Genomic DNA, 27,938 nt, shown 5'->3' with positions numbered 1-27,938 from the left:
TCGAACCAGGACCCAGGACTCGAACCAGGAACCAGGACTCGAACCAGGAACCAGGAACCAGGACTCGAACCAGGGCCCGAACCAGGGCCCAGGACTCGAACCAGGACTCAGGACCCAGGACTCGAACCAGGACTCAGGACTCGAACCAGGACTCAGGACTCGAACCAGGACTCAGGACTCGAACCAGGACTCAGGACTCGAACCAGGACTCAGGACTCAAACCAGGAACCAGGACTCGAACCAGGACTCAGGACTCGAACCAGGACTCAGGACTCAAACCAGGACTCAGGACTCAAACCAGGAGCCAGGACTCGAACCAGGAACCAGGACTCGAACCAGGACTCAGGACTCGAACCAGGACCCAGGACTCGAACCAGGGCCCAGGACTCGAACCAGGACTCAGGACTCGAACCAGGACTCGAACCAGGACTCAGGACTCGAACCAGGACTCAGGACTCGAACCAGGACTCAGGACTCGAACCAGGACCCAGGACTCGAACCAGGACCCAGGACTCGAACCAGGGCTCAGGACTCGAACCAGGGCTCAGGACTCGAACCAGGACTCAAACCAGGGCTCAGGACTCGAACCAGGACCCAGGACTCGAACCAGGACTCAGGACTCGAACCAGGACGTTGAATAAACCAACCCAAGACCACCAAGCCAAGTGTGAAGTAGGATAAACCCAAGAAAAATTAATTAGTTACTCGTTAAAGTTACACTAGTCAGAATACCACAGTTAAAATGTCACAGTCGTTATTTCCCGTGTGGAGTGTCTTGCTCAAAGGTTCACAGCAGCAGAGAAAACACTGGCTCGTTGTCGGCAGGATTCGAACCTGCGCGGGGAAACCCCAATGGATTTCTAGTCCATCGCCTTAACCACTCGGCCACGACAACTACAGAAGAAGAACAAGCATCACCATATGACGACTGTAGAAGAAGAACAAGCATCACCGCTGTTACTACGACTGCAGAGGAAGAACAAGCATCACTGTTCCTACGACTGGGTTTCTCTCTGAGTCCAGACTCCGTGTGACAGTGGGAGTTACGTTTAGGTTTGTACAAATATAAATCAAACAAACCCTTTAATTGAGAGTCGTCCTTAAACGGCTCATTGTGCGTTTCTTTGTTCAGGATAATTAAAGTGTTGTTATTTTAAAGTGTTTATTTTAATCATCGCTTCTTCAAATGAGCTCTTTAAAGCCACAGTGTGTAACTTTCTGGAGGTGGTGAGTCCATTCAAATGGAAAGATCCAGTGAGGAGCGGACGCAAGAGAAATAAACGACCAAAAGAAAAGAAAACAGAGCAGTGTAATCAGGTCAAAGGTCACGGTTAGACTTACATAAACCTGTTCTGTCTGTGTGAGCTCATGTGTTGCCGAGTGTCTTGCTCAAAGGTTCACGGCAGCAGAAAAAACACTGGCTCGTTGTTGACAGGATTCGAACCTGCGCGGGGAAACCCCAATGGATTTCTAGTCCATCGCCTTAACCACTCGGCCACGACAACTACAGCAATGAGAAACAGAAGAAGAGAGGAGAGAGAGAGGGAGGGAGAGGAGAAGAAAGAGAGGGAGAGAGACCAGAGGAGGTGAGATCAGAAGAGAGGAGAAGGGGAGGAGGGAGGGTGGAGAGAGAGAGAAGGAAAGAGAGGGTAAGAGTAGAGGATAGGAGAAGAAAGAGAGGGGGAGAGACCAGAGGAAGGGAGGAGAGAGGGAAAGAGAGAGACCAGAGGAGGTGAGGAGGAGAGAGAGGAGGGAATGACCAGAAGAAGGGAGGGTGGAGAGAGAGAGAGACCGGAAGAGGGGAGGAGGAGAGAGAGGGAGGAGGAGGGGGAGGGAAGAGGAGGAGAGAGAGGGAGAAGGAGGGGGAGGAAAGAGGAGGGGAGCGAGCGAGAAGAAAGGAGGTGAGGGTGGAGAGAGAGATCAGAAAGTGGGGAGGGTGGAGAGAGAGAAAGAGAAGGAAAGAGAGGGTGAGACCAGAGAAGGGAAGGAGAAAGAGAGGGGGAGAGACCAGAAGAGGAGAGAGAGGGAGGGAGAGACCAGAGGAGGGGAGAGAAAGAGAGACAGGAGGGACAGAAAGAGAGGAGGAGGGGAGGGAGAGAAAGTGGGGCATGAGGGAAAAATAGGAGGGAGAGAGTGGAGGAGGAGAGGAGGGGGAGGGGTGTGGGAACTAGAAACCTGGACAACTGCAGTGATATGACTCAGGTTAAAGTATTAGTATTACTTCTATGGGGTATTAAAGGGGAGGTATTTACTTCTGTGGGGTATTAAAGGGGAGGTATTTACTTCTATGGGGTATTAAAGGGGAGGTATTTACTTCTATGGGGTATTAAAGGGGAGGTATTTACTTCTGTGGGGTATTAAAGGGGAGGTATTACACTTCATTGACACATGACATTTTTAAATGACTATTGCAGGAGGACGGGTCAAATGGGTCAAATGCAGGACACACTTTATAAATAAAACACCGTCATGAACCTTTATAAATGTATAATTTTATTACATAATGTTCTCACAGTTACATGTTTTTATCTTTCACTCAAATCAGACTCATCTCCACATTAAACATCACGTCAGTTTTTTTGACACGATTCAACATATTTCCTGGTCCTGTTCTTCACTGTCAGTTGGCTCCATTTTGGCTCCATTTTGGCTCCATTTTGACTCCATTTTGACTCCATTTTGACTCCATTTTGACTCCATTTTGACTCCATTTTGACTCCATTTTGACTCTGATTTGCCACATTTTGAACGTCTTGTTTAATTCTAGCGTGACTTCGTCTTTACCTCGTTGCCTCGTCGTGCGTCACGTGCTGTTTAAATTATAAACTTGATCAACATTTAAAAATAAGACGAGACGTGTCCACTTTAGTCCATCTGACCCTTTAGTGCCTTTTACTTCGACAGTTCTTTGACATTTCCCGTCGTGTTTATGAGATGAAGGTGGAGCTGTCGGCCATCTTGACCCCGTCCAGCGCCCCCTGCTGGGCGTTTACTTTGAGCATGTCCAGCTCCAGGGGGTGGAGCCTCCCGGTCACCACCAGCGAATGGAGCGGCTCCCCCAGGTCACATGACGCCAGCTCACGGAGGGGGGCGGCCCTGATCACCTGGTCGTCTGAGCCGAGGCGAGCCACGCCCACGCAGACCGTGTCCTCCGTCATACCTGCACAGGTGAGGGGGCGGAGTTATGATGTAAACTTAATATGTTTATGAACTTTGACCTGGAGACATTTAAGTGACAGTAAATAGTGTGTTACTCTGGTCGGTGTGTTACTGTGGTCAGTGTGTAGTGTGTTACTGTGGTCAGTGTGTAGTGTGTTACTGTGGTCAGTGTGTGTTACTGTGGTCAGTGTGTGTTACTGTGGTCAGTGTGTGTTAATGTGGCCAGTGTGTGTTAATGTGGCCAGTGTGTGTTACTGTGGTCAGTGTGTTACTGTGGTCAGTGTGTGTTACTGTGGTCAGTGTGTGTTACTGTGGTCAGTGTGTTACTGTGGTCAGTGTGTGTTACTGTGGTCAGTGTGTTACTGTGGTCAGTGTGTGTTACTGTGGTCAGTGTGTTACTGTGGTCAGTGTGTGTTAATGTGGCCAGTGTGTGTTACTGTGGTCAGTGTGTGTTACTGTGGTCGATGTGTGTTACTGTGGTCAGTGTGTTACTGTGGTCAGTGTGTTACTGTGGTCAGTGTGTGTTAATGTGGTCGGTGTGTGTTAATGTGGCCAGTGTGTGTTAATGTGGCCAGTGTGTGTTACTGTGGTCAGTGTGTTACTGTGGTCAGTGTGTGTTACTGTGGTCAGTGTGTGTTACTGTGGTCAGTGTGTTACTGTGGTCAGTGTGTGTTACTGTGGTCAGTGTGTTACTGTGGTCAGTGTGTGTTACTGTGGTCAGTGTGTTACTGTGGTCAGTGTGTTACTGTGGTCAGTGTGTGTTACTGTGGTCAGTGTGTTACTGTGGTCAGTGTGTGTTACTGTGGTCAGTGTCCACGTGTCTCCAGACGGACACAGGGACATGAGGGTCTGTGGTCCTCACCGAGCTCCTCCCCCTCCTCTCGTCTCCTCTGGATGATCTGCAGCAGCTGCTCTACCGCCTGAGCCACCGTCATGAAGCGAGGAGGCTCGAAGATCTTCCTCCCTCTGAAAAAAAAAATCACACCAGTTTAGTCCTGGTTCAGTCCTGGTTCAGTCCTGGTTCAGTCCTGGTTCAGTCCTGGTTCAGTCCTGGTTCAGTCCTGGTTTAGTCCTGGTTTAGTCCTGGTTCAAGTCTCTTCATTAGACCTGGTTCTAGCTCTAGTTTAGACCCTATACTCTCTGTACTTGCTGTAGTACTTGCTGTAGTACTTGTTGTAGTACTTGTAGTACTTGCTGTAGTACTTGTAGTACTTGTAGTTTGCCTCCTGTGTATTAAACGTGGCGACCTCAGACCTCACTGAGCGCGCTCAGAACGCCTGTGGTCACATGATGATGACATCACAGTCTCTTACCTCATCATGTTCTCGATGCTCTGCTCCTTCACTTTAATGTCTGAAACCACAGGGACATTTACAGTTAATAAAAACACTCAAACACAACACTCTGTCTCCATGGAGATGTTACTGTTCTGCCATGTTCCAGAGTAAGGCATTAAACTTATCTATCCCCATGGAGACGAGCAGACGGAGGGAGAGGCAGGTCACAGTGACCTGAAGTAAAAGAATAAATAAATGCAGCACGAATGCCATACTGTGAAACATTTCAAACAAAGCGATAATTGTATCTCCATGGAGACCAGCATAAGTTCCATAGTGCAGCTTTAATAAAAATAAATAAATAAATCACGTTTCATTTCTGTCAATGGGACTTTTTTAGTATCGAGGCCTGATTTACATGAGGATCCAGATAATTCTACCTTTATTTGATTAAAGTGTCTGATCTGGCCTCTCCTTTCTCCCACGTTCCCTTTGACCCTGAAGGCCGCGGTGCGTTTACCGTCTCCTGCGGCGTTTGTTTTTGCGGCGCTCAGAGCTCCATCAATCACCTCCCCTTCAGTTTAATGAGCCACAATAAAACAGAGACCCAGAGGAGTCCAGACCAAGAACCAGGTCCCCAGAGACCCCGGAGACCCCAGAGACCCCGGACTGAAGCGGGACTGAAACGGGACTGAAGTGGGACTGTGAAAGTGGGACTAGACCAGAACTGAACCAGGGTTAAACCAGGTCTAAACCTACTCTAAACCGGGACTGAACCAGAACTAAACCAGGACTAAACCAGGATCAAACCATTACCATAATTAGATGTGTGTTGTCATAAATCTTGGTCAGAGCAGGTGCACAAACACGTGTAATCTCCCACATTCCCCTCAGACCCTGAACGCACCGCTCTTCCTCCTCATCATACTCTTCCTCCTCCTCATACTCTTCCTCCTCATCACAGTCTTCCTCCTCATCACAGTCTTCCTCCTCTTCATCAGTCTAATGCAGACACATGACAAACGACGCCTTCACTGTCCCCTCTCTGCTCGTTCATTTGTCTTTCACACACACAGCTGAGGCCAGTCCCAAAGGAGCAGTCAGGACCCGGACCCGACCAGGACTCAGGGGGGTCCTGTCCTGAGGGGGGGGGGGGTCCTGTCCTGAGGGGGGGGGGGGTCCTGTCCTGAGGGGGGTCCTGTCCTGAGGGGGGGGGTCCTGTCCTGAGGGGGGGGGTCCTGTCCTGAGGGGGGGGGGTCCTGTCCTGAGGGGGGGGGTCCTGTCCTGAGGGGGGCTAATTAGACCGTCCTGTGTGAGGTCTTCAGGGACCTGGGTCAGACTTGGTTTGGATCAGGTTTAGTACCAGCCCAGACCTTCAGATCATGATCATGAGGAACCAGACGTTTATCAAAACATTTTGGGGTTATTCAGAATCATGAACCACACATCCTGGTTCAGACCTGGTTTAGTCCTGGTTTAGACCCGGTTTAGTCCTGGTTTAGTCCTGATTTAGTCCTGGTTTAGACCCGGTTTAGTCCTGGTTTAGTCCTGGTTTAGTCCTGGTTTAGTCCTGGTTTAGTCCTGGTTTAGACCCGGTTTAGTCCTGGTTTAGTCCTGGTTTAGTCCTGGTTTAGTCCTGGTTTAGTCCTGGTTTAGTCCTGGTTTAGACCCGGTTTAGTCCTGGTTTAGTCCTGGTTTAGTCCTGGTTTAGTCCTGGTTTAGTCCTGGTTTAGACCCGGTTTAGTCCTGGTTTAGTCCTGGTTTAGTCCTGGTTTAGTCCTGGTTTAGTCCTGGTTTAGTCCTGGTTTAGACCCGGTTTAGTCCTGGTTTAGTCCTGGTTTAGTCCTGGTTTAGTCCTGGTTTAGTCCTGGTTTAGACCCGGTTTAGTCCTGGTTTAGTCCTGGTTTAGTCCTGGTTTAGTCCTGGTTTAGTCCTGGTTTAGTCCTGGTTTAGTCCTGGTTTAGTCCTGGTTTAGTCCCGGTTTAGTCCCGGTTTAGTCCCGGTTTAGTCCTGGTTTAGTCCTGGTTCAGTTCTGGCCACATTAGAGATGAATAGTGACTTATTGTAGAGGGGCTGCCACCTGCTCGTCTCTATTGCTTCGCCTAAAATGTTCCAGAGTATGGCATTAAACCCACCAGTCTCACAGAGACTAAGTTACATTTATTTAAATTATATCAAGACGACGCATCTGTGTCTGTAAAGTAAACATGTTCAACTGTAAAGGATGGGAGGGCATCTGACTCACCCAGCAGGCAGAGTGTGTGCAGACCCATGACTCTGTTTTTACAGATTTTGTCAAAGTAACTTTCTGGTTTCCACGTCTCGGTCCAAAACACGAACGAAACCGTCTCCCCGAAGTTATACAGCTGCAAAAGAGAAGAGTTTAGACCTGGTTTAGTCCTGGTTTAGTCCTGGTTTAGTCCTGGTTTGGTCCTAGATTAGTCCTGGTTTAGCCCTGATTTAGTCCTTGTTTAGTCCTTGTTTAGTCCTTGTTTAGTCCTTGTTTAGTCCTGGTTTAGTCCTGGTTTAGCCCTGATTTAGACTTGGTTTAGACCTGGTTTAGACCTGGTTTAGTCCTGGTTTAGTCCTGGTTTAGTCCTGGTTTAGACCTGGTTTAGTCCTTGTTTGGCATTTCTTTAGTTTAGTCCTGAGTTAGACCAGAGTTCAGAGGTCAAAGGTGAAAGGTCACACAGAGCTAATGCAGAGGAACAATGAGCTCTAGACTCTAGTCCAGAGGAGCTCAGAGTTTTTCAGTGTGAACTAAAGATCCACCACGTCTTATTTGTAAATATGTGATGAATTCTCACATGAACCTGAGATAAAACTGAACTTCTCACATGTTCATGACTTTGATGATTTCTGCTCTGACACTGAACAGAATCAGTTTGGGCCGAATCTTCTGACACGAGTCAAACTGCATTTTTCGTTTAAAGTGACACAGAGATGATCATGTGGATCAGGGTTTTGTTTTTTTTTATAGCCATAAAAATCATGTTAAACTAAGTATTAGAATTTACTGCATTTTTTCACACAAATACTTCTATTTTACACATCCATCCGTATTTTCTCTTTTACGCATCGAATAAATGAGTGTAAATCCCCGCGGCGCTGCGCTCTGATTCGTCGCCAGGGACAACAGAGGCAGATTTACCATAATGACGTAAAATATTTATACAGCCCCGTGTCTCCACTTTGAGACGCCGTTTGAATTTACATGGAGCACGACGGGGGCGGAGTTACGCTGCTGGAAAGTCCACACCCCCTCTATCTGCGACGACAGGATCCGACGCTATAGAGTTAAACCCACTGGAGATGGGGCGGGGCTTATCTGCTCCTCTGGGCTGGACCTATCACTGCTCCGTGTAGTGTCATTTTTATTTTCCATTTATATAACTGCGGGAAAGTCGTTACACAAACGATAAGAACTTATAATCATTTGTAAAAGTCTTGTGTGGACGGCTGAAGCTGTTTTGGAGGGTGAAGTTACCGCGGCAACACACTGTGTGTTCAAGGCATGTCCACAAAGTGTTTATTTAATTTAGTTCTTTTTTTTATTTGACAACTTAAAAGTTTCATTGTGTAAGTTTTTAGGTAAAAAAAAAAATACATTTATTTCATAATGATGTCCTCACTTCCTGCCTCGAACATTCCACAGAATGTTATAAAACTATTCTGTCTCCATGGAGACCGCTCCAATGTTTGGTCTAAAGTCTAAAGATGAAACTGATAAAACCTGATTTCTGTCATAAACAATGATCAGATTGGGCCGACGCACGTCTTTATGGACTGGATTATTCTCCTCTTTTCTAAGATGATCACATTATCACTTTATCACTCTTTTAACAGTACGAGCTAAGATAAGCGGCTAACGCTAGCCACGTTACACCGTCACAGTTTATTTAAGTGTCATCAGTGAAATAAACCAGAGCTTCTATCTGCTCCATCGTGTCCAGTTAAACACACGTCTCTGTCCATTGGTGTTTTTCCAACTCTTGCAGTGCATTGTGGGCTCTATCTCACATAATTTCCCACAATGCACCTTGAAAAGTAAAGAGCACTAACTTTTCACCTGCTGATCATTGGGACACCGCTAAAATGTGGTGTCATGGAGGGCGGGGCCAATCTAATATTTCATTTTAAAAGAAATCTCCAAAGTTATGACCTCCAAATGTTTTTAGCTTAGTGTTTAGTTTTGGTTGAAATCCTAAACAATAGACATAAAACTTTATTTGTGGGAAAACTGAGCCGTCAGAGTTTTTAGGCATCGGCCACGACAGAAACGTCTCAGCCAATCTCTGATTATAAAAACTCTAAATCATTTGTTTCCATGTTTTGGGGGAGGGGCGACGGCCGGAGCAGTGCATTCTGGTCTTAAAGCTCCCAGTGGGGTCTTATTTGCATGCCCCTCCCCCTCATTAGCATATTAACTGCATCCCTGCACGTGCGTATGCTAATGAGGGGAGGACGCTGCGCCGTGATTGGTCGGCTCTGACAGCGTGTTATTGATGAGGCGTTCACCGTCCCCCGGCGGAAAACCCGTGTCCCAAAGGCAGATGGACCCGGCCCCGAGTCCAGAGTTTAACATCAGCAACAATCAACGTCCTGCAGCTAATGATGCTAATGATGCTAATGACGCTAACTACGCCATCTGACCCCCTCCTCTGCTCCTCTGACCCCCTCCTCTGCTCCTCTGACCCTCTCCTCTGCTCCTCTGACCCTCCCCTCTTCGTCCTATGCTCCTCTCTGCTCCCTTCTCCTCCTCTCTGCTCCCTTCTCCTCCTCTCTGCTCCCTTCTCTTCCTCTCTGCTCCCGTCTCCTCCTCTCTGCTCCTGTCTCCTCCTCTCTGCTCCTGTCTCCTCCTGCCTGCTGCTCTCTGCTCCCGTCTCCTCCTCTCTGCTCCTGTCTCCTCCTCTCTGCTCCCGTCTCCTCCTGTCTCCTCCTCTCTGCTCCTGTCTCCTCCTCTCCTCTCTGCTCCCGTCTCCTCCTCTCCTCTCTGCTCCCGTCTCCTCCTCTCCTCTCTGCTCCCGTCTCCTCCTCTCCTCTCTGCTCCCGTCTCCTCCTCTCCTCTCTGCTCCCGTCTCCTCCTCTCCTCTCTGCTCCCGTCTCCTCCTCTCTGCTCCCGTCTCCTCCTCTCCTCTCTGCTCCCGTCTCCTCCTCTCCTCTCTGCTCCCGTCTCCTCCTCTCCTCTCTGCTCCCGTCTCCTCCTCTCTGCTCCCGTCTCCTCCTCTCTGCTCCCGTCTCCTCCTCTCTGCTCCCGTCTCCTCCTCTCCTCTCTGCTCCCGTCTCCTCCTCTCTGCTCCCGTCTCCTCCTCTCTGCTCCCGTCTCCTCCTCTCTGCTCCCGTCTCCTCCCGTCTCCTCCTCTCTGCTCCCATCTCCTCCTGCCTGCTCCTCTCTGCTCCTGTCTCCTCCTCTCTGCTCCCTTCTCCTCCTCTCTGCTCCCATCTCCTCCTGCCTGCTCCTCTCTGCTCCTGTCTCCTCCCTTCTCCTCCTCTCTGCTCCTCTCCGCTCCTCTCTGCTCCCGTCTCCTCCTCTCTGCTCCCGTCTCCTCCTCTCTGCTCCTGTCTCCTCTCTGCTCCTCTCTGCTCCTGTCTCCTCCTCTCTGCTCCCTTCTCCTCCTCTCTCCTCCTCTCTGCTCCTGTCTCCTCTCTGCTCCTCTCTCCTCCTCTCTGCTCCTCTCTGCTCCTCTCTCCTCCTCTCTCCTCCTCTCTGCTCCCGTGTCCTCCTGTCTCCTCCTCTCTGCTCCTCTCTCCTCTGTATTTCACCTGTAACCCGCAGCAGCCGATGGCGTTCATGATGGAGGCGTTGTGAATGACTCTGTACGGTATCCCAGCATGCACCGCTCTCAGCACCAGGTCACTGTGGGTCGTCGCTCTGTAAAAAAAAACAAAAAACACAAATATTACACACGTTTTATATTTGAAATCAACGTGTCAAGTTCCCAAAAAGTCGTCTCGGACTTAGTTTTGAATGAGTCCGACTCAAAGTGGGCGGAGCCGGTTTCTCCTGCTCCGCTGAGGTCACGCGGGGGTTAAAGACGGCGGCCATTTTGTGAAATAAAAGAACTGGAAAAAACATTGAGGTTAAATCTGATCCTTTCACATCTGTAAAGTCAGAAGAGAAAGAGAGAGAGAGAAAAGAGGGAAGGAGGGAGAGGAGAGAGAAAGAGGAGGAAAGAGGGTGATGGACAGGGAGAGAAAAAGAGAGGAGGAGGAGGAGAGAGAAGGAGCTGTTCATATCTGTAAAGTCAGAAAGAGGAGGAGAGAATAAGGAGAGTAAAGAGAGAGAGAGAAAAGAGGGAAGGAGGGAGAGGAGAGAGAAAGAGGAGGAAAGAGGGTGATGGACAGGGAGAGAAAAAGAGAGGAGGAGGAGAGAGAAGGAGCTGTTCATATCTGTAAAGTCAGAAAGAGGAGGAGAGAATAAGGAGAGTAAAGAGAGAGAGAAAAGAGGGAGGGAAAGACAGAAAGAGGGAGTGATGGAAAGGGACAGAGAGGAAAAGAGAGAGTGATGGGAGGGAAAGGGGAGAGAGAGGAAGTGAGAAAGAGGAGAGGAAAGTGGGAGAGAGAGAGAGAGAGTGGTGGATGGGGGATGAGAAAGAAGGAGGAGAAGAGGGAAAGAGACTGGGAGGAGAAACGAGAGAGAAGAGACAGTGATAGAGAGAAAAAAGAGGATGAAGGAGAGCGGGAGTGATAGAAAGAAGGGTTAGAGAGAGGAAAGTGAAGAAGAGGAGAGAGAAGAGGTAGAAGGTCAGAGAAGAGGGAGAGAGGAGGAATGACACAACTGGAGGATGGAGAAGAGAGAGAAAGAATGAAAGAGGAAGAAAAACAGAGAGAAAGGGGAGGGAGAGAGAAGGAGTGATTGGACGAAAGAAAGGAGAGGAAAGAGGGAGCAATGTGAAGGGAGGATTAGAGAGAGGAGGCAGAGAGTGCTGGACGGGGGGAGAACAAAGAGAGGAGAGATAGTGATGGAGAGGAAAAAGAGGATGAAGAAGAGAGGGAGTGATAGAAAAAGGGGTTAGAGAGAGGGAGGGTGGTGAAGAGAGAGAGAGAAAAAATGAGGGAAGAGAGAAGGAGTCACTGCACGAAAGAAAGGAGTGAGGAGGAAAAAGAGGATGAAGAAGAGAAAGGGAAAGAGAGGAGGAAAAATACAAAGGGAAGATGTAGAAGAGAGGAAGATGAGAGAAGAGAAAATGTGAGACAGACAAATAGAGAAGGGGAGAACGAAGGAGCGATGTACGAGAGAAAGGAGAGAGGGAGCGATTGGTGAGAGGAGAGAAATAAAAGTGAGAGAAGGATAAAAGAAGGAGGTATGGAGCGCACAGAGGAGAGGTGGACACAATGATAGTTCAGACAGAAGTGGTCAGCTCCTGAGGTCAGAGGTCAAAGGTCAGAGCGGCCGAGCGCTGAGGAGAAGCGAAACCACAAACGCCGCGTGTGCTGCTGCTGCGGTCGGGAACTCTCCGGGAAGTTGCCAAGAAGTTTCCAGGATTCCTCCAGGATTTTTTCCGAGCCCGGATCAGTCAGATGTGCTCGAACAATGTGGCCTGAGCAGACGCCTCATTTTCTCCACATGAAAATATGTTCAGTGATTTCACTCCACAGACTTTCCACAAAAAAAACAAAAAAAAAAACAGCAGAAACTCAAAACACGACGAGCCGAGTGACCGCTTCGGACTGAGAGAGGACGCCGGACGCTAAGGAGTTGAGACCCGGAGCCGCAGAAGAGACTCGGCTCGTGTCTGAAGAATCAACGTTTAGACTCAGACGATAATAAAGTGTCGAACAGTGTGGCCCAAACCGTGAGCAGAATCCAGAAATGGGTTTAAAGACGTGAGCGTGACGAAGCGGATATTTGGAATTCCGACCTCGAGTATCATAGCAACCGAAGAGCCAATCAGGAGCGAGGATGTCGAGGGTAATCAAACCTCAGGGGGAGAAGAAGACAGCGCCTGATTTGTCTGTTTTTAATGTTCATATCTTGATTTACAGACACAAAAGTGAAATAAAAACCCCAGGATCATGTAGAGGGTTAATACGAACATTTAAGACCAGAATGATGAGTCTGAAGCAGCAGAGACAGAGAGAGGTGCAGTTTGTCAAAAAAACTAAAAATAAACTCAAAATAACAAAAAAAAAAAAAACTAACAAAAAAATGGGAAAAAAACCACCTAAAAATAACAGAAAAAATTAAGAAAATAAACAAAAAACTCCTAAAAATACAAAAAAAATATATATATAAAAAAATAATAATAATAACGCAGAAAAAAAAAAAAAAAACCTTAAAAAGTAAACTCAAAAATGAACCCCAGGATCATGTAGAGGGTTAATCTGAACATTTAAGACCAAAAAGACGAGTCTGAAGCAGCAGAGACAGAGAGAGGACGTGGTTTTTTAATAGAAAGTGAATCGGAGCCAGAGTCGATGGAGCAGGAAGTGCAGCACATGATCACTTCCTGTTTGGAGCGCCGCGGCGGCTAGCGTGTTAGCTCTGTCCATTTATATAAACAGTCAATCGGAGAATCACAAAACGTTATCTAATTATTAATATATTTATGATAAACCCACTAAATCCACGTATGAAAAAGCTCATGCAGTAGATTAATAAAACCTAAAAGAGTTTGGTGTTTGTTTGTTTGTTGTGGAATTTCTAATAGTAAAAACTTTAAAAATAACAACAAGGCAAGTTTATTCGTACAGCACAATTCGTACACAAGGTAATTCAAAGTGTTTTACAGAATAAGAAAGACATTAAAATCACACAAATCAAAACATAAATAATCACAAATCTGCAGCTCTCTCACCCGCTCGTTTGCCCCTTTAAAAACTCTCTCACCCGCTCGTTTGCCCCTTTAAAAACTCTCTCTCTCTTTAAACACTGTCTTGCTCAGTTTAAGAACTTTCCCGTTACTTTACAAAAAACTTTCCTGTCACTTCTCAAATACTTTCCTGTCACTTTACTTTGTCTAATAAAAGTCCATCAGTCCATGTTTCTTTTGTCATCATAAAATTACCATTAAAGGAGAAGAGGCAGAATAAAAACCTTTCAGTCGTCTGCACAGATAAACAGATAAACAGAACCGTTTTACAATGAACGATCGTCAAAGAGCTGTCGTTCCTGATAGAGTCGTCTCGCCCTCAGCGCAAAAAAACATACGAACAGTGGATTTATACCATCAAAATAATCGCACCAGTCTTAATCTATGTACACGGGCGTCGTACACGGGCGTCGTACACGGGCGTCGTACACGGGCGTCGTACACGGGCGTCGTACACGGGCGTCGTACACGGGCGTCGTACACGGGCGTCGTACACGGGCGTCGTACACGGGCGTCGTACACAGGCGTCTTCTCTCTGTCTCCCTGTTTCACGACCGTCCTGTCCAAAAAAGCGCTCACACCAGACGATTTGGACGTGATTTCCTGATTTTAGTGACGTGATTTCCTGATTTTAGTGACGTGATTTCCTGATTTTAGTGACGTGATTTCCTGATTTTAGTGACGTGATTTCCTGATTTTAGTGACGTGATTTCCTGATTTTAGTGACGTGATTTCACAGGTCAAACTAGGCCCGTCTCACTATATCCACTTGTCCTTCTATAAATGAAAACTACATTTTTGGGGTTAATATTTATCGTGAGCACATTTTTTCTTTGCACTACTGGAACATCTGTGGTTATTTTTTTTTCACACAGTTTAAATCACATTTATCAGCGGAAACTGGAATCTGCTCAACCAAAAACAAGAGTCCTGTGAGTTTAATGTTTGAGGCTTTTGCACTGAAATAGTCAAGATTATTGTGTTTAGTGAACTTTTGTGTCATTACCAACAAATGAAGCCTCTGGACGAGCACCATTCATCATTTTAGTCGTATTATTTTCCATGAGGCGGATCCCCAGAGTAAAACAGTCACTACATATATGGACTAAAGAGCCGCTTTAAAGCCTCAGAGAATCGGTTCAGCCTTGACTCGTTGGTCACATGACACTGAACATTTTACACAAATCAGCTCGACTCTATATCGGACTTTGGCGGCAAAACTTCTCAAATTCTCCATTGAAATGAACAGAGCTAAAGTGGGCGGGGCCAAATAAGGTTAGTCCAGTATTTTCTGGACTAAAAGTTGCACTTTTTTTCTTCATTATTATGCATTTTTTGGCTGGTGCGACTTATACCCCTGTGGGACTTATACCCCAGAGCGACTTATACCCCTGTGGGACTTATACCCCTGTGGGACTTATACCCCAGTGCGACTTATACCCCTGTGGGACTTATACCCCTGTGGGACTTATACCCCTGTGGGACTTATACCCCAGTGCGACTTATACCCCTGTGGGACTTATACCCCTGTGGGACTTATACCCCTGTGGGACTTATACCCCTGTGGGACTTATACCCCTGTGGGACTTATACCCCAGTGCGACTTATACCCCTGTGGGACTTATACCCCTGTGGGACTTATACCCCTGTGGGACTTATACCCCAGTGCGACTTATACCCCTGTGGGACTTATACCCCTGTGGGACTTATACCCCTGTGGGACTTATACCCCTGTGGGACTTATACCCCGGAGCGACTTGGAGATTGTAGCTGTAAAAGTTTGAATAAATAACTTAACTGACTCATTACATTATCGTTTATCGTTTATATTTATATATATCGAGCTTCCAAACGTGCGATCGTGACAGGCCGAGGTCGGACGGACTCACCCAAAAGGATCCCCCACCACCAGGAAGCCCACGTCTGTAGTGTCCGCGTCCCTCAGGATCTCCTCCGCCCCCTGCTCCACCAGGTCTCTGTCAGCCAGGATCAGCTCTTTACCGTAAAACTCCTCCTGAACAGACACGGAAAAACAAAGAGAATATGAGAAGCACATTACCGTAAAACCCCTCGTAACGGGGCACAGACGTTAAACAGCCTGTGCCATCAACTCCTTACCGTAAAACTCCCCCTGAACGGGCACGGGAAAAACAAATCACTATTTTGTTGAATCAGCGACACTATTAAAGGTTCACTATGTAACTTTTCTAGAGTCTGCTCGTCTCCATGAAGATATCCTGTTGGCTGTAATGTTCCTCAGTGTGGCTTTTAACGGGAATGAGAATGATTGACAGGAGACACGACCCGCCGGGCCGAGTTACAGGGGAAACAAATGTGAAATAGATCAGTTTAATGCCGCACTGTGGAGCATTTCAGGAGCAAAGTGACAAAGTGCACCTTTAAGTCCAAGAAAATTCAGAAAATGTTCAGTCCTGGTTGAGTCTTGAATTAGTCCTGAATCAGTCCTGGTCCGGTTCTTGTTTGGTCCCGGTTTTGTCCTGGTTTAGTCCTGTTTAGACCTGGTTCAGTCCTGGTTCAGTCCTGGTTTAGACCTGGTTTAGACCTGGTTTAGACCTGGTTTAGACCTGGTTTAGACCTGGTTTAGACCTGGTTTGGTCCTGGTTCGGTCCTGGTTCAGTCCTGGTTCAGTCCTGGTTCAGTCCTTGTTTAGTCCTGGTTTAGACCTGGTTTAGACCTGGTTTGGTCCTGGTTTGGTCCTGGTTTAGACCTGGTTTGGTCCTGGTTTAGTCCTGGTTCGGTCCTGGTTTAGTCCTGGTTCGGTCCTGGTTTAGTCCTTGTTTAGTCCTGGTTTAGTCCTGGTCCAGTCCTGGTTCGGTCCTGGTTTAGTCCTTGTTTAGTCCTGGTTTAGTCCTTGTTTAGTCCTGGTCCAGTCCTGGTTCGGTCCTGGTTTGGTCCTGGTTTGGTCCTGGTTCGGTCCTGGTTTGGTCCTGGTTTGGTCCTGGTTTAGTCCTGGTTCGGTCCTGGTTCGGTCCTGGTTTGGTCCTGGTTTAGTCCTGGTTTAGACCTGGTTCGGTCCTGGTTCGGTCCTGGTTCTCTTGTTTTTCTCACCAGTTTCTCTTTTCCCTCGGTGAGGATGGACGTATAAACCTCCAGATAAATCCGGGAGCAGCGCTTCACCGCGGCCAGACCCTTCACCGTGATGTCCTGGGCGTCCCCGAGCCCCAGACCGATCAAGAACAGCACCATGACGGGGAGAGGGTGAGGACAGGCCGGGGAGAGGGTGAGGACAGGCCGGGGAAGAGCCGAGGAGAGCCGGGGAAGAGCCGAGGAAGAGCCGAATAAGTCCGCTCTGGCACCGATACACACGGAGACTCACGGAGACTCACGGAGACCCACCGTAAACGTGAAATAAAACCGGTTAAACTATAATAAAAGTATATTTCCTTGAGTTTGTCTCGTGGGAAATGTTTTCACGTGTAGTTCACAGCAGAACGGAATACGGCTGTCGTGAAGTGTTTATCTTTGCGACAGAAAGGATCGGAATACGTCAGGTCCATGGAGCCTTTACATTTATTTAACTTTATATTTAATCATTTTAATTCATCTAATCACAGAAAACGTTTCATGCCACACAGTTTATGTCTAATGCAAGTGAAATCTGCACTTGGCTTTGATCATGAACTTATATATATATTAAAAAAAGCCAAAAAATGGTGTAAAAAAGTGTAAATTTGCAGTTTTCAGGTTAAAAACACTGCTCTGATAATACCATCCTGATGCAGTACACAAGGACTGGAGGGATGGCGCTGTCGAGCAGCAAAAGGACTCGATCTGCCTCCAGTGAGCTCTGCATTTACAAGTAGCTGGTGACATCACAAAACACTGTCCTGATTACAGCCTGGTGTTTCTGATACAAACATCACTCAATGTTTTATCTCCCATTATCAAATGTGTCAGATGCCCTCCCTCCTCCTCCTCCTCCCTCCTCCTCCTGTGTGTCAGATGCCCTCCCTCCTCCTCCTCCCTCCTCCTCCTCCTCCTCCTCCTCCTGTGTGTCAGATGCCCTCCTCCTCCTGTGTGTCAGATGCCCTCCCTCCTCCTCCTCCTGTGTGTCAGATGCCCTCCCTCCTCCTCCTCCTCCTCCTCCTGTGTGTCAGATGCCCTCTCGTCCTCCCGCAGGATGTGGTTTGGATGTTTTTGTCTGTTATTGTCTCTCTCCACTCGGGGGCGCTGTCTGTGGCCCCTGGTTTGGCCCCTGGTTTGGCCCCTGTGTTGGCCCCTGTTTTGGCCCCTGGTTTGGCCCCTGTGTTGGCCCCTGTTTTGGCCCCTGGTTTGGCTCCTGTTTTGGCCCCTATTTTGGCCCCTGGTTTGGCCCCTGGTTTGGCCCCTGTGTTGGCCCCTGTTTTGGCCCCTGGTTTGGCCCCTGTGTTGGCCCCTGGTTTGGCCCCTGTTTTGGCCCCTGGTTTGGCCCCTGTTTTGGCCCCTGATTTGGCCCCTGGTTTGGCCCCTGTGTTGGCCCCTGGTTTGGCCCCTGTTTTGGCCCCTGGTTTGGCCCCTGTTTTGGCCCCTGTTTTGGCCCCTGGTTTGGCCCCTGGTTTGGCCCCTGTGTTGGCCCCTGTTTTGGCCCCTGGTTTGGCCCCTGTGTTGGCCCCTGGTTTGGCCCCTGTTTTGGCCCCTGGTTTGGCCCCTGTTTTGGCCCCTGATTTGGCCCCTGGTTTGGCCCCTGTGTTGGCCCCTGGTTTGGCCCCTGTTTTGGCCCCTGATTTGGCCCCTGTTTTGGCCCCTGGTTTGGCCCCTGTTTTGGCCCCTGGTTTGGCCCCTGGTTTGGCCCCTGGTTTGGCCCCTGGTTTGGCCCCTCTTCAGTGAAAGTTGAGTCTTTTGTGATGAACAGAATTCACACGTGACACTTTTCTGGGAAACAGGCCACGATCCTGAAGCTCCGCTCTGTCCCACCTCATGACATCATCAGGTGGTGACCCAAGATGCTCCTGTGTGTTTTCATTCTGAATGTTTATCATCTCATCTCTCTATCTCCTCTCCTCCATCTCTTCCCTCTCTTTGCATCTTTCTCTCTCTCTTCCTTCTCTTCTCCCTCTCTCTCTTCTCTTGAGCTCTTTCTTTCCTCCATCACCCCAGTTCCGTCTTCCTCTCCCCCTCCCTCGTCTCCCTCTGTTTCCCTTCTATCTCCTCTCCTCCACCTCTCTCCATCTTTCTCTTCCCCTTTCTCTCTCGCTCTCCTCTCTTTCTTTCTCTCCCTCTCTCCTCTATTGTGCTCTATCTCTCCTCCATCACCCCTGCCTCTTTCTTCCTCATCCCACACCTCCCTCCTTCTCCCCCTCTGTCTCTCTGTTTCCGTTCCATCTCTCCTCCGTGTCCCTCTCCCCTCTCCCTCTCTCCCCTCTTCCTCTCCCTCCCTCTCTCTCTGAATAGCTCGTTGCAGAGTTGAATAGAGTTGTTAATGATCAGATTCTCTTGTTGTTGCGTAAGCCTCATTTCTCCCCCTCTCTCTCCCTCCTCCTCTCTCTCTCTCTCTCTCTCTCTCCTTACTTCTCCCTCCTCTCTTCCTTAGTCTTTCTTTCTCCCCCCTCTTGTTTCCCTCCTATTCTGTCCCCCTCCCTCTCTCTCCATTTCTCCATTCTCTTTTCCCTCCTCTCCTCTCTCTCTCTTTTCACCCCCTCTCTCTCTTCCCTCCTCCTCCTCCTCCTCCTCCTCTCTTTCCCCCCCTCTTTCCCCCTCTCTCACTATTCTGTGTTGGAGAGGGGGCTCTGAGGTGACATTCTGTGGAGAGTTGGGGGCTGGTATTTCTCTTCTTCTTCCTCTCTCTCTCCACTCTCCTTCTCTTGCTCCCTCTGTTGCTCCCTCTCCTCCTCCCTGTCTTCTCCCTCTCCTCTCCTCCTCCCTCTCTTCTCCCTCTCCTCTCCTCCCCCTCTTTCCCTCTCTTTTCGAGGGGGCTCTGAGGTGACATTCTGTGGAGAGTTGGAGGTTGGTCTGTCTCTTCTTCTTCCTCTCTTCCCCTCTTGCTCCCTCTCTTGCTCCCCCTCTTGCTCCCTCTCTCCTCTCCTCCTCCCTCTCTCCTCCCTCTCCTCCCCCCTCTTTCCCTCTCTTTTCGAGGGGGCTCTGAGGTGACATTCTGTGGAGAGTTGGGGGCTGGTCTGTCTCTTCTTCTTCATCTCTCCTCTCTCCCTCTCTTGCTCCCTCTCCTCCCTCTCCTCCCTCTCCTCTCCTCCTCCCTCTCTCCTCTCCTCCTCCCCCCTCTTTCCCTCTCTTTTCGAGGGGACTCTGGGGTGACATTCTGTGGAGAGTTGGGGGCGTGTCGTTTCTTTTGTTTTGTTGTTCAGCTTCATTCACCCAAAGAATCAGAAGAATCAGCCTCAGCAACTTTAACTATTTCACCACAACTTCACCTCCTCTGCATCATCTGCACCTCCTCTGCATCATCTGCACCTCCTCTGCATCACCTGCACCTCCTCTGCATCATCTGCACCTCCTCTGCATCATCTGCACCTCCTCTGCATCACCTGCACCTCCTCTGCATCATCTGCACCTCCTCTGCATCACCTGCACCTCCTCTGCATCACCTGCACCTCCTCTGCATCACCTGCACCTCCTCTGCATCATCTGCACCTCCTCTGCATCACCTGCACCTCCTCTGCATCATATGCACCTCCTCTGCATCATCCGCACCTCCTCTGCATCATCTGCACCTCCTCTGCATCATCTGCACCTCCTCTGCACCATCTGCACCTCCTCTACACCATCTGCGCCTCCTCTGCATCATCTGCACCTCCTCTGCACCTCCTCTGCATCATCTGCACCTCCTCAGCACCATCTGCACCTCCTCTGCATCATCTGCACCTCCTCAGCACCATCTGCACCTCCTCTGCACCATCTGCACCTCCTCTGAACCTCCTCTGCATCATCTGCACCTCCTCTGCACCATCTGCACCTCCTCTGCACCATCTACACCTCCTCTGCATCATCTGCACCTCCTCTGCATCATCTGCACCTCCTCTGCATCATCTGCACCTCCTCTGCACCATCTGCACCTCCTCCCCACCATCTACACCTCCTCTGCATCATCTGCACCTCCTCTGCACCTCCTCAGCACCATCTGCACCTCCTCAGCACCATCTGCACCTCCTCTGCATCATCTGCACCTCCTCTGAACCTCCTCTGCATCATCCGAACCACCTCTACTCCTCTGACCGTCTCCTCTGCTCCTCCTCTGCTCCTCTTCTGCTCCTCCTCTGCTCCTCCTCTGAGCCTGTTGATTCGTTGCAGTTTTCACCTCCTCAGTCGTTCTAAACGTGTCGACCAAATTTGGGCGTGTGTCAGGAGTGGGCGGAGTCACTGATTAAACCTTTAGTTTGAGGTGGAGCAAAAAGAGAAACTGAAGGATCAGGGCTTTGGACCTGGTTTAGTCCTGGTCTAGTCCTGGTTTAGTCCTGGTTTAGTCCTGGTTTAGTCCTGGTCTAGTCCTGGTTTAGTCCTGGTTTAGTCCTGGTTTAGTCCTGGTTCAGTCCTGGTTCAGTCCTGTTTTAGTCCTGGTTTAGATCTGGACGGGTCCCAGAACTGACCCCTGGGGGACCTGCATTTGACCCGCCCTCAGTGTCTCTGGGTTAAACCTGTCGGGATCTAACAATGGAGAGAATCACAGAGGAGAAGAGAAAGAGAGGAAGAAAGACGGAGGGAGGAACAGGGGAGTAATAATGAGAGATGGAGAGAGAGAAAGGAAGAGGAGGGAGAGGGAAAGAGAGGAAGAGAGGAAAGTGGAAAGGAAAGAGGGAGCAAACAGAGAGAGAGAGAACAGGACAGAAGGAGAGGGAAACGGAGGAGAAGACGAGAAGAAGAGAGGGAGAGAATTGAGAGATGGGAGAGAATGTGAATAAAGAGAGAGGAATGGGTAGAGAATGAAACAGAGGAGAAAGAGAGAGAGAAGAGAGGCAGAGGAGATGAAGAAATAAAGAGAGTGAGGGAGAGAGAGAGAGAGAGGGAGAAGGAGGTATATATGAAAGAGAGAGGGAGACACGCAAGAAAGAGTGAGGGAGGGAGAAAGAGAGACGTACAAGAGAGAGAGAGACAGGAGAGACACATGAGAGAGAGAGAGAGGTGTAGAGAGGAGAGGGGGACACAGAGGGGAAAGAGAGATATACAAGAGAGAGAGAGAGAGGTGTAGAGAGGAGAGGGGGACACAGAGGGGAAAGAGAGAGGGATTGTGCAGAGGAGGGGGCATCTCCAATCTCTGCACAAAGCCTCTTCATTCACAGAGTCTGTATAATGAGATGAATGACCCCTGTACCCCTCTGCCCCCTCTGCCCCCTCTGCCCCTCACTGTACCCCCTGAGCCCCCCTCCGACACCCCCCCCCCCCCCCCTCTCTCTCTCTCTCCGTACGATGGACCGTCTCAGGACTCTGTCTCATTTTTTGATATTTATAAAAATCTCCAGAAGTAAAATATTTAAATGTTTTTTTATCCAGATAATTTCTATTTGTCACAAGGTCCATGGTCTTAGTCCTGGTTTAGACCTGGTTGAGTCCTGGTTTAGTCCTGGTTTAGACCTGGTTTAGTCCTGGTTTAGTCCTGGTTTAGACCTGGTTTAGTCCTGGTTTAGACCTGGTTTAGTCCTGGTTTAGTCCTGGTTTAGACCTGGTTTAGACCTGGTTTAGACCTGGTTTAGTCCTGGTTTAGTCCTGGTTCAGTCCTGGTTTAGACCTGGTTTAGACCTGGTTTAGTCCTGGTTTAGTCCTGGTTTAGACCTGGTTTAGACCTGGTTTAGACCTGGTTTAGTCCTGGTTTAGTCCTGGTTCAGTCCTGGTTTAGACCTGGTTTAGTCCTGGTTTAGTCCTGGTTTAGACCTGGTTTAGTCCTGGTTCAGTCCTGGTTTAGTCCTGGTTTAGACCTGGTTCAGTCCTGGTTTAGTCCTGGTTTAGTCCTGGTTTAGTCCTGGTTCAGTCCTGGTTTAGTCCTGGTTTAGTCCTGGTTCAGTCCTGGTTTAGACCTGGTTTAGTCCTGGTTTAGTCCTGGTTTAGACCTGGTTTAGTCCTGGTTCAGTCCTGGTTTAGTCCTGGTTTAGACCTGGTTTAGTCCTGGTTCAGTCCTGGTTCAGTCCTGGTTTAGTCCTGGTTTAGACCTGGTTTAGTCCTGGTTTAGACCTGGTTTAGTCCTGGTTTAGACCTGGTTCAGTCCTGGTTTAGTCCTGGTTCAGTCCTGGTTTAGTCCTGGTTCAGTCCTAGTTTAGTCCTGGTTTAGACCTGGTTTAGTCCTGGTTTAGACCTGGTTCAGTCCTGGTTTAGTCCTGGTTCAGTCCTGGTTTAGTCCTGGTTCAGTCCTGGTTTAGTCCTGGTTTAGACCTGGTTTAGTCCTGGTTTAGTCCTGGTTTAGTCCTGGTTTAGACCTGGTTTAGTCCTGGTTCAGTCCTGGTTCAGTCCTGGTTTAGTCCTGGTTTAGACCTGGTTTAGTCCTGGTTTAGACCTGGTTTAGTCCTGGTTTAGACCTGGTTCAGTCCTGGTTTAGTCCTGGTTCAGTCCTGGTTTAGTCCTGGTTCAGTCCTGGTTTAGTCCTGGTTTAGACCTGGTTTAGTCCTGGTTTAGTCCTGGTTTAGTCCTGGTTTAGTCCTGGTTCAGTCCTGCTTTAGTCCTGGTTTAGTCCTGGTTTAGTCCTGGTTCAGTCCTGCTTTAGTCCTGGTTTAGTCCTGGTTTAGTCCTGGTTCAGTCCTGGTTCAGTCCTGGTTTAGTCCTGGTTCAGTCCTGGTTCAGTCCTGCTTTAGTCCTGGTTTAGTCCTGGTTTAGTCCTGGTTCAGTCCTGGTTCAGTCCTGGTTTAGTCCTGGTTCAGTCCGGGTTTAGACCTGGTTTAGTCCTGGTTTAGTCCTGGTTCAGTCCTGGTTTAGTCCTGGTTCAGTCCTGGTTCAGTCCTGGTTTAGTCCTGGTTCAGTCCTGGTTTAGACCTGGTTTAGTCCTGGTTTAGACCTGGTTTAGTCCTGGTTTAGTCCTGGTTCAGTCCTGGTTTAGACCTGGTTTAGTCCTGGTTTAGTCCTGGTTTAGTCCTGGTTTAGTCCTGGTTTAGACCTGGTTTAGTCCTGGTTTAGTCCTGGTTTAGTCCTGGTTTAGTCCTGGTTTAGTCCTGGTTTAGACCTGGTTTAGACCTGGTTCAGTCCTGGTTTAGTCCTGGTTCAGTCCTGGTTTAGTCCTGGTTCAGTCCTGGTTTAGTCCTGGTTTAGACCTGGTTTAGTCCTGGTTTAGTCCTGGTTTAGTCCTGGTTTAGACCTGGTTTAGTCCTGGTTCAGTCCTGGTTCAGTCCTGGTTTAGTCCTGGTTTAGACCTGGTTTAGTCCTGGTTTAGACCTGGTTTAGTCCTGGTTTAGACCTGGTTCAGTCCTGGTTTAGTCCTGGTTCAGTCCTGGTTTAGTCCTGGTTCAGTCCTGGTTTAGTCCTGGTTTAGACCTGGTTTAGTCCTGGTTTAGTCCTGGTTTAGTCCTGGTTTAGTCCTGGTTCAGTCCTGCTTTAGTCCTGGTTTAGTCCTGGTTTAGTCCTGGTTCAGTCCTGCTTTAGTCCTGGTTTAGTCCTGGTTTAGTCCTGGTTCAGTCCTGGTTCAGTCCTGGTTTAGTCCTGGTTCAGTCCTGGTTCAGTCCTGCTTTAGTCCTGGTTTAGTCCTGGTTTAGTCCTGGTTCAGTCCTGGTTCAGTCCTGGTTTAGTCCTGGTTCAGTCCGGGTTTAGACCTGGTTTAGTCCTGGTTTAGTCCTGGTTCAGTCCTGGTTTAGTCCTGGTTCAGTCCTGGTTCAGTCCTGGTTTAGTCCTGGTTCAGTCCTGGTTTAGACCTGGTTTAGTCCTGGTTTAGACCTGGTTTAGTCCTGGTTTAGTCCTGGTTCAGTCCTGGTTTAGACCTGGTTTAGTCCTGGTTTAGTCCTGGTTTAGTCCTGGTTTAGTCCTGGTTTAGACCTGGTTTAGTCCTGGTTTAGTCCTGGTTTAGTCCTGGTTTAGTCCTGGTTTAGACCTGGTTTAGTCCTGGTTTAGACCTGGTTTAGTCCTGGTTTAGTCCTGGTTTAGTCCTGGTTTAGACCTGGTTTAGTCCTGGTTTAGTCCTGGTTTAGTCCTGGTTTAGTCCTGGTCTCTGTTGTTGTGCCTCGGAGCATCACACTTCTGTCCTATCGCCCTCTGCAGGAGGAATGTGAGTGAAACTGTTTCAATGAAGAAGAGAAAAGAGAGAGAAAGAACTGAGAGACAGAGAGAGAGATGAGGGAGGGGTGAAAGAGGAAGAGTAGAAAGAGGGAGAGGAGAGAGAAGAGAAGAAAAGAGAAGAGAAGAGAAGAGAGGAGAGGAGAGGGGGGACAGAGACCAAGAGAGAGAGGAAAGGGGGAGGAGGGCAGGTTGATAGAGAGGGCTAGAGCTAAAGAGAGCAAGAGAGAGAAAGAAATAAAGAAAGAAGAGAGAGACAGAAAGAGAAGAGGGAGAGAAGGTGAGGAGAGAAACAGTGGTTTAGAAAGAGAGAGAGGAGGGAAGAGAGGGAAAGTGTGAGAGTGAGAGACAGAGAGGGAGGGGAGAGAGAGAGGGAGAGAGAGAGGGATAGTGCTGAAAAAAGAGAGAGAGTTGAACAAAAGTCTTTTTCCTTTGGCTCTGAGCTGCATAACTGAACATCACCATGACAACAAGAGAGAAACAGACACAAGCATCTGAAAGACCAGGACCAGGACTGGACCAGGACTAGACCAGGACTAGACCAGGACCAGGACCAGGACTAGACCAGGACTAGACCAGGACCAGGACTAGACCAGGACCAGGACTAGACCAGGACCAGGACTGGACCAGGACTAGACCAGGACCAGGACTAGACCAGGACTAGACCAGGACCAGGACTGGACCAGGACTAGACCAGGACTGGACCAGGACCAGGACTAGACCAGGACTAGACCAGGACCAGGACCAGGACTAGACCAGGACCAGGACTAGACCAGGACTAGACCAGGACCAGGACTAGACCAGGACTAGACCAGGACCAGGACTGGACCAGGACTAGACCAGGACTAGACCAGGACTAGACCAGGACCAGGACTAGACCAGCACCAGGACTGGACCAGGACTAGACCAGGACTAGACCAGGACCAGGACTAGACCAGGACTAGACCAGGACCAGGACTAGACCAGGACTAGACCAGGACTAGACCAGGACTAGACCAGGACCAGGACTAGACCAGGACTAGACCAGGACTAGACCAGGACCAGGACTAGACCAGGACTAGGCCAGGACTAGACCAGGACCAGGACTAGACCAGGACTAGACCAGGACCAGGACTAGACCAGGACTAGACCAGGACCAGGACTGGACCAGGACTAGACCAGGACTAGACCAGGACCAGGACCAGGACTAGACCAGGACTAGACCAGGACCAGGACTAGACCAGGACTAGACCAGGACCAGGACCAGGACTAGACCAGGACTAGACCAGGACCAGGACTAGACCAGGACCAGGACTAGACCAGGACTAGACCAGGACCAGGACTGGACCAGGACCAGGACTGGACCAGGACTAGACCAGGACCAGGACTAGACCAGGACTAGACCAGGACCAGGACTGGACCAGGACTAGACCAGGACTAGACCAGGACCAGGACCAGGACTAGACCAGGACTAGACCAGGACCAGGACTAGACCAGGACTAGACCAGGACCAGGACTGGACCAGGACTAGACCAGGACCAGGACTAGACCAGGACTAGACCAGGACTAGACCAGGACCAGGACTGGACCAGGACTAGACCAGGACCAGGACTGGACCAGGACTAGACCAGGACCAGGACTAGACCAGGACTGGACCAGGACTAGACCAGGACTAGACCAGGACCAGGACTAGACCAGCACCAGGACTGGACCAGGACTAGACCAGGACTAGACCAGGACCAGGACTAGACCAGGACTAGACCAGGACCAGGACTAGACCAGGACTAGACCAGGACCAGGACTAGACCAGGACTAGGCCAGGACTAGACCAGGACTAGACCAGGACCAGGACTAGACCAGGACCAGGACTAGACCAGGACTAGACCAGGACTAGACCAGGACCAGGACCAGACCAGGACTAGACCAGGACTGGACCAGGACTAGACCAGGACCAGGACTAGACCAGGACCAGGACTAGACCAGGACTAGACCAGGACTAGACCAGGACCAGGACTAGACCAGGACCAGGACTAGACCAGGACCAGGACTGGACCAGGACTAGGCCAGGACTAGACCAGGACCAGGACTAGACCAGGACTAGACCAGGACCAGGACTAGACCAGGACTAGACCAGGACCAGGACCAGACCAGGACTAGACCAGGACTAGACCAGGACCAGGACTAGACCAGGACTAGGCCAGGACTAGACCAGGACCAGGACTAGACCAGGACTAGACCAGGACTGGACCAGGACCAGGACTGGACCAGGACCAGACCAGGACTGGACCAGGACTAGACCAGGACCAGGACTAGACCAGGACTAGACCAGGACCAGGACCAGGACCAGGACTAGACCAGGACCAGGACCAGGACTGGACCAGGACTAGACCAGGACTAGACCAGGACCAGGACTAGACCAGGACTAGACCAGGACCAGGACTGGACCAGGACTGGACCAGGACCAGGACTGGACCAGGACCAGGACTAGACCAGGACTGGACCAGGACTAGACCAGGACCAGGACTGGACCAGGACTAGACCAGGACCAGGACTGGACCAGGACTAGACCAGGACCAGGACTAGACCAGGACTAGACCAGGACCAGGACTAGACCAGGACCAGGACTGGACCAGGACCAGGACTAGACCAGGACCAGGACTAGACCAGGACTAGACCAGGACCAGGACTAGACCAGGACTAGACCAGGACTAGACCAGGACCAGGACTGGACCAGGACTAGACCAGGACTAGACCAGGACCAGGACCAGGACTAGACCAGGACTAGACCAGGACCAGGACTAGACCAGGACTAGACCAGGACCAGGACCAGGACTAGACCAGGACTAGACCAGGACCAGGACTAGACCAGGACCAGGACTAGACCAGGACTAGACCAGGACCAGGACTGGACCAGGACCAGGACTGGACCAGGACTAGACCAGGACCAGGACTAGACCAGGACTAGACCAGGACCAGGACTGGACCAGGACTAGACCAGGACTAGACCAGGACCAGGACCAGGACTAGACCAGGACTAGACCAGGACCAGGACTAGACCAGGACTAGACCAGGACCAGGACTGGACCAGGACTAGACCAGGACCAGGACTAGACCAGGACTAGACCAGGACTAGACCAGGACCAGGACTGGACCAGGACTAGACCAGGACCAGGACTGGACCAGGACTAGACCAGGACCAGGACTAGACCAGGACTGGACCAGGACTAGACCAGGACTAGACCAGGACCAGGACTAGACCAGCACCAGGACTGGACCAGGACTAGACCAGGACTAGACCAGGACCAGGACTAGACCAGGACTAGACCAGGACTAGGCCAGGACTAGACCAGGACTAGACCAGGACCAGGACTAGACCAGGACTAGACCAGGACTAGACCAGGACCAGGACCAGACCAGGACTAGACCAGGACTGGACCAGGACTAGACCAGGACCAGGACTAGACCAGGACCAGGACTAGACCAGGACTAGACCAGGACTAGACCAGGACCAGGACTAGACCAGGACCAGGACTAGACCAGGACCAGGACTGGACCAGGACTAGGCCAGGACTAGACC

The 27,938-nt window shown here is 49.9% G+C and overlaps 2 protein-coding genes and 2 non-coding genes across 4 annotated transcripts in view; all 4 read right to left on the bottom strand.

Annotated features, from left to right (window-relative positions):
* LOC117370340 (transcription factor JunD) overlaps positions 1–20,438 on the bottom strand; it is a 176,831-nt gene extending 156,393 nt beyond the window's left edge. Inside the window, exon 1 of the mRNA XM_033965737.2 lies at positions 20,417–20,438. The gene's annotated coding sequence lies outside the window, so the exon portion shown is untranslated. The remainder of the gene's footprint in view (positions 1–20,416) is intronic.
* Positions 814–895, bottom strand: trnas-aga (transfer RNA serine (anticodon AGA)). The gene has a single exon. It is a non-coding gene; the product is annotated as a tRNA-Ser (tRNA).
* trnas-aga (transfer RNA serine (anticodon AGA)) lies at positions 1,424–1,505 on the bottom strand. The gene has a single exon. It is a non-coding gene; the product is annotated as a tRNA-Ser (tRNA).
* On the bottom strand, positions 2,674–16,699 carry dph5 (diphthamide biosynthesis 5). Its single transcript, XM_033964781.2, has 7 exons — positions 16,319–16,699; positions 15,139–15,263; positions 10,200–10,308; positions 6,682–6,802; positions 4,473–4,512; positions 4,022–4,125; positions 2,674–3,160 (listed from the first exon to the last, which is right to left on the bottom strand). Exons 1-7 carry the CDS (start codon positions 16,454–16,456, stop codon positions 2,928–2,930), a joined length of 870 nt encoding a protein of 289 aa, XP_033820672.1. The 5' UTR covers positions 16,457–16,699; the 3' UTR covers positions 2,674–2,927.
* Positions 20,439–27,938: the final 7,500 nt, after the last annotated feature.

This window comes from Periophthalmus magnuspinnatus, chromosome 4, assembly GCF_009829125.3.
Source record: "Periophthalmus magnuspinnatus isolate fPerMag1 chromosome 4, fPerMag1.2.pri, whole genome shotgun sequence".
In the NCBI taxonomy this organism is placed as follows: Eukaryota; Metazoa; Chordata; class Actinopteri; order Gobiiformes; family Gobiidae; genus Periophthalmus; species Periophthalmus magnuspinnatus.
Note: the sequence above shows the minus strand (reverse complement) of the source record. Positions and strands in the feature narration are given on the sequence as shown.

Coding starts and splice junctions, on each gene's coding strand:
- dph5 (XM_033964781.2), bottom strand. CDS start 16,456: ATGGTGCTGTTCTTGATCGGTCTGGGGCTCGGGGACGCCCAGGACATC. Junction 15,264..16,318: donor CCGAGGGAAAAGAGAAACTG/GTGAGAAAAACA, acceptor GTGTCTGTTCAG/GAGGAGTTTTACGGTAAAGA. Junction 4,126..4,472: donor AGCATCGAGAACATGATGAG/GTAAGAGACTGT, acceptor TTTTTTTTTCAG/AGGGAGGAAGATCTTCGAGC.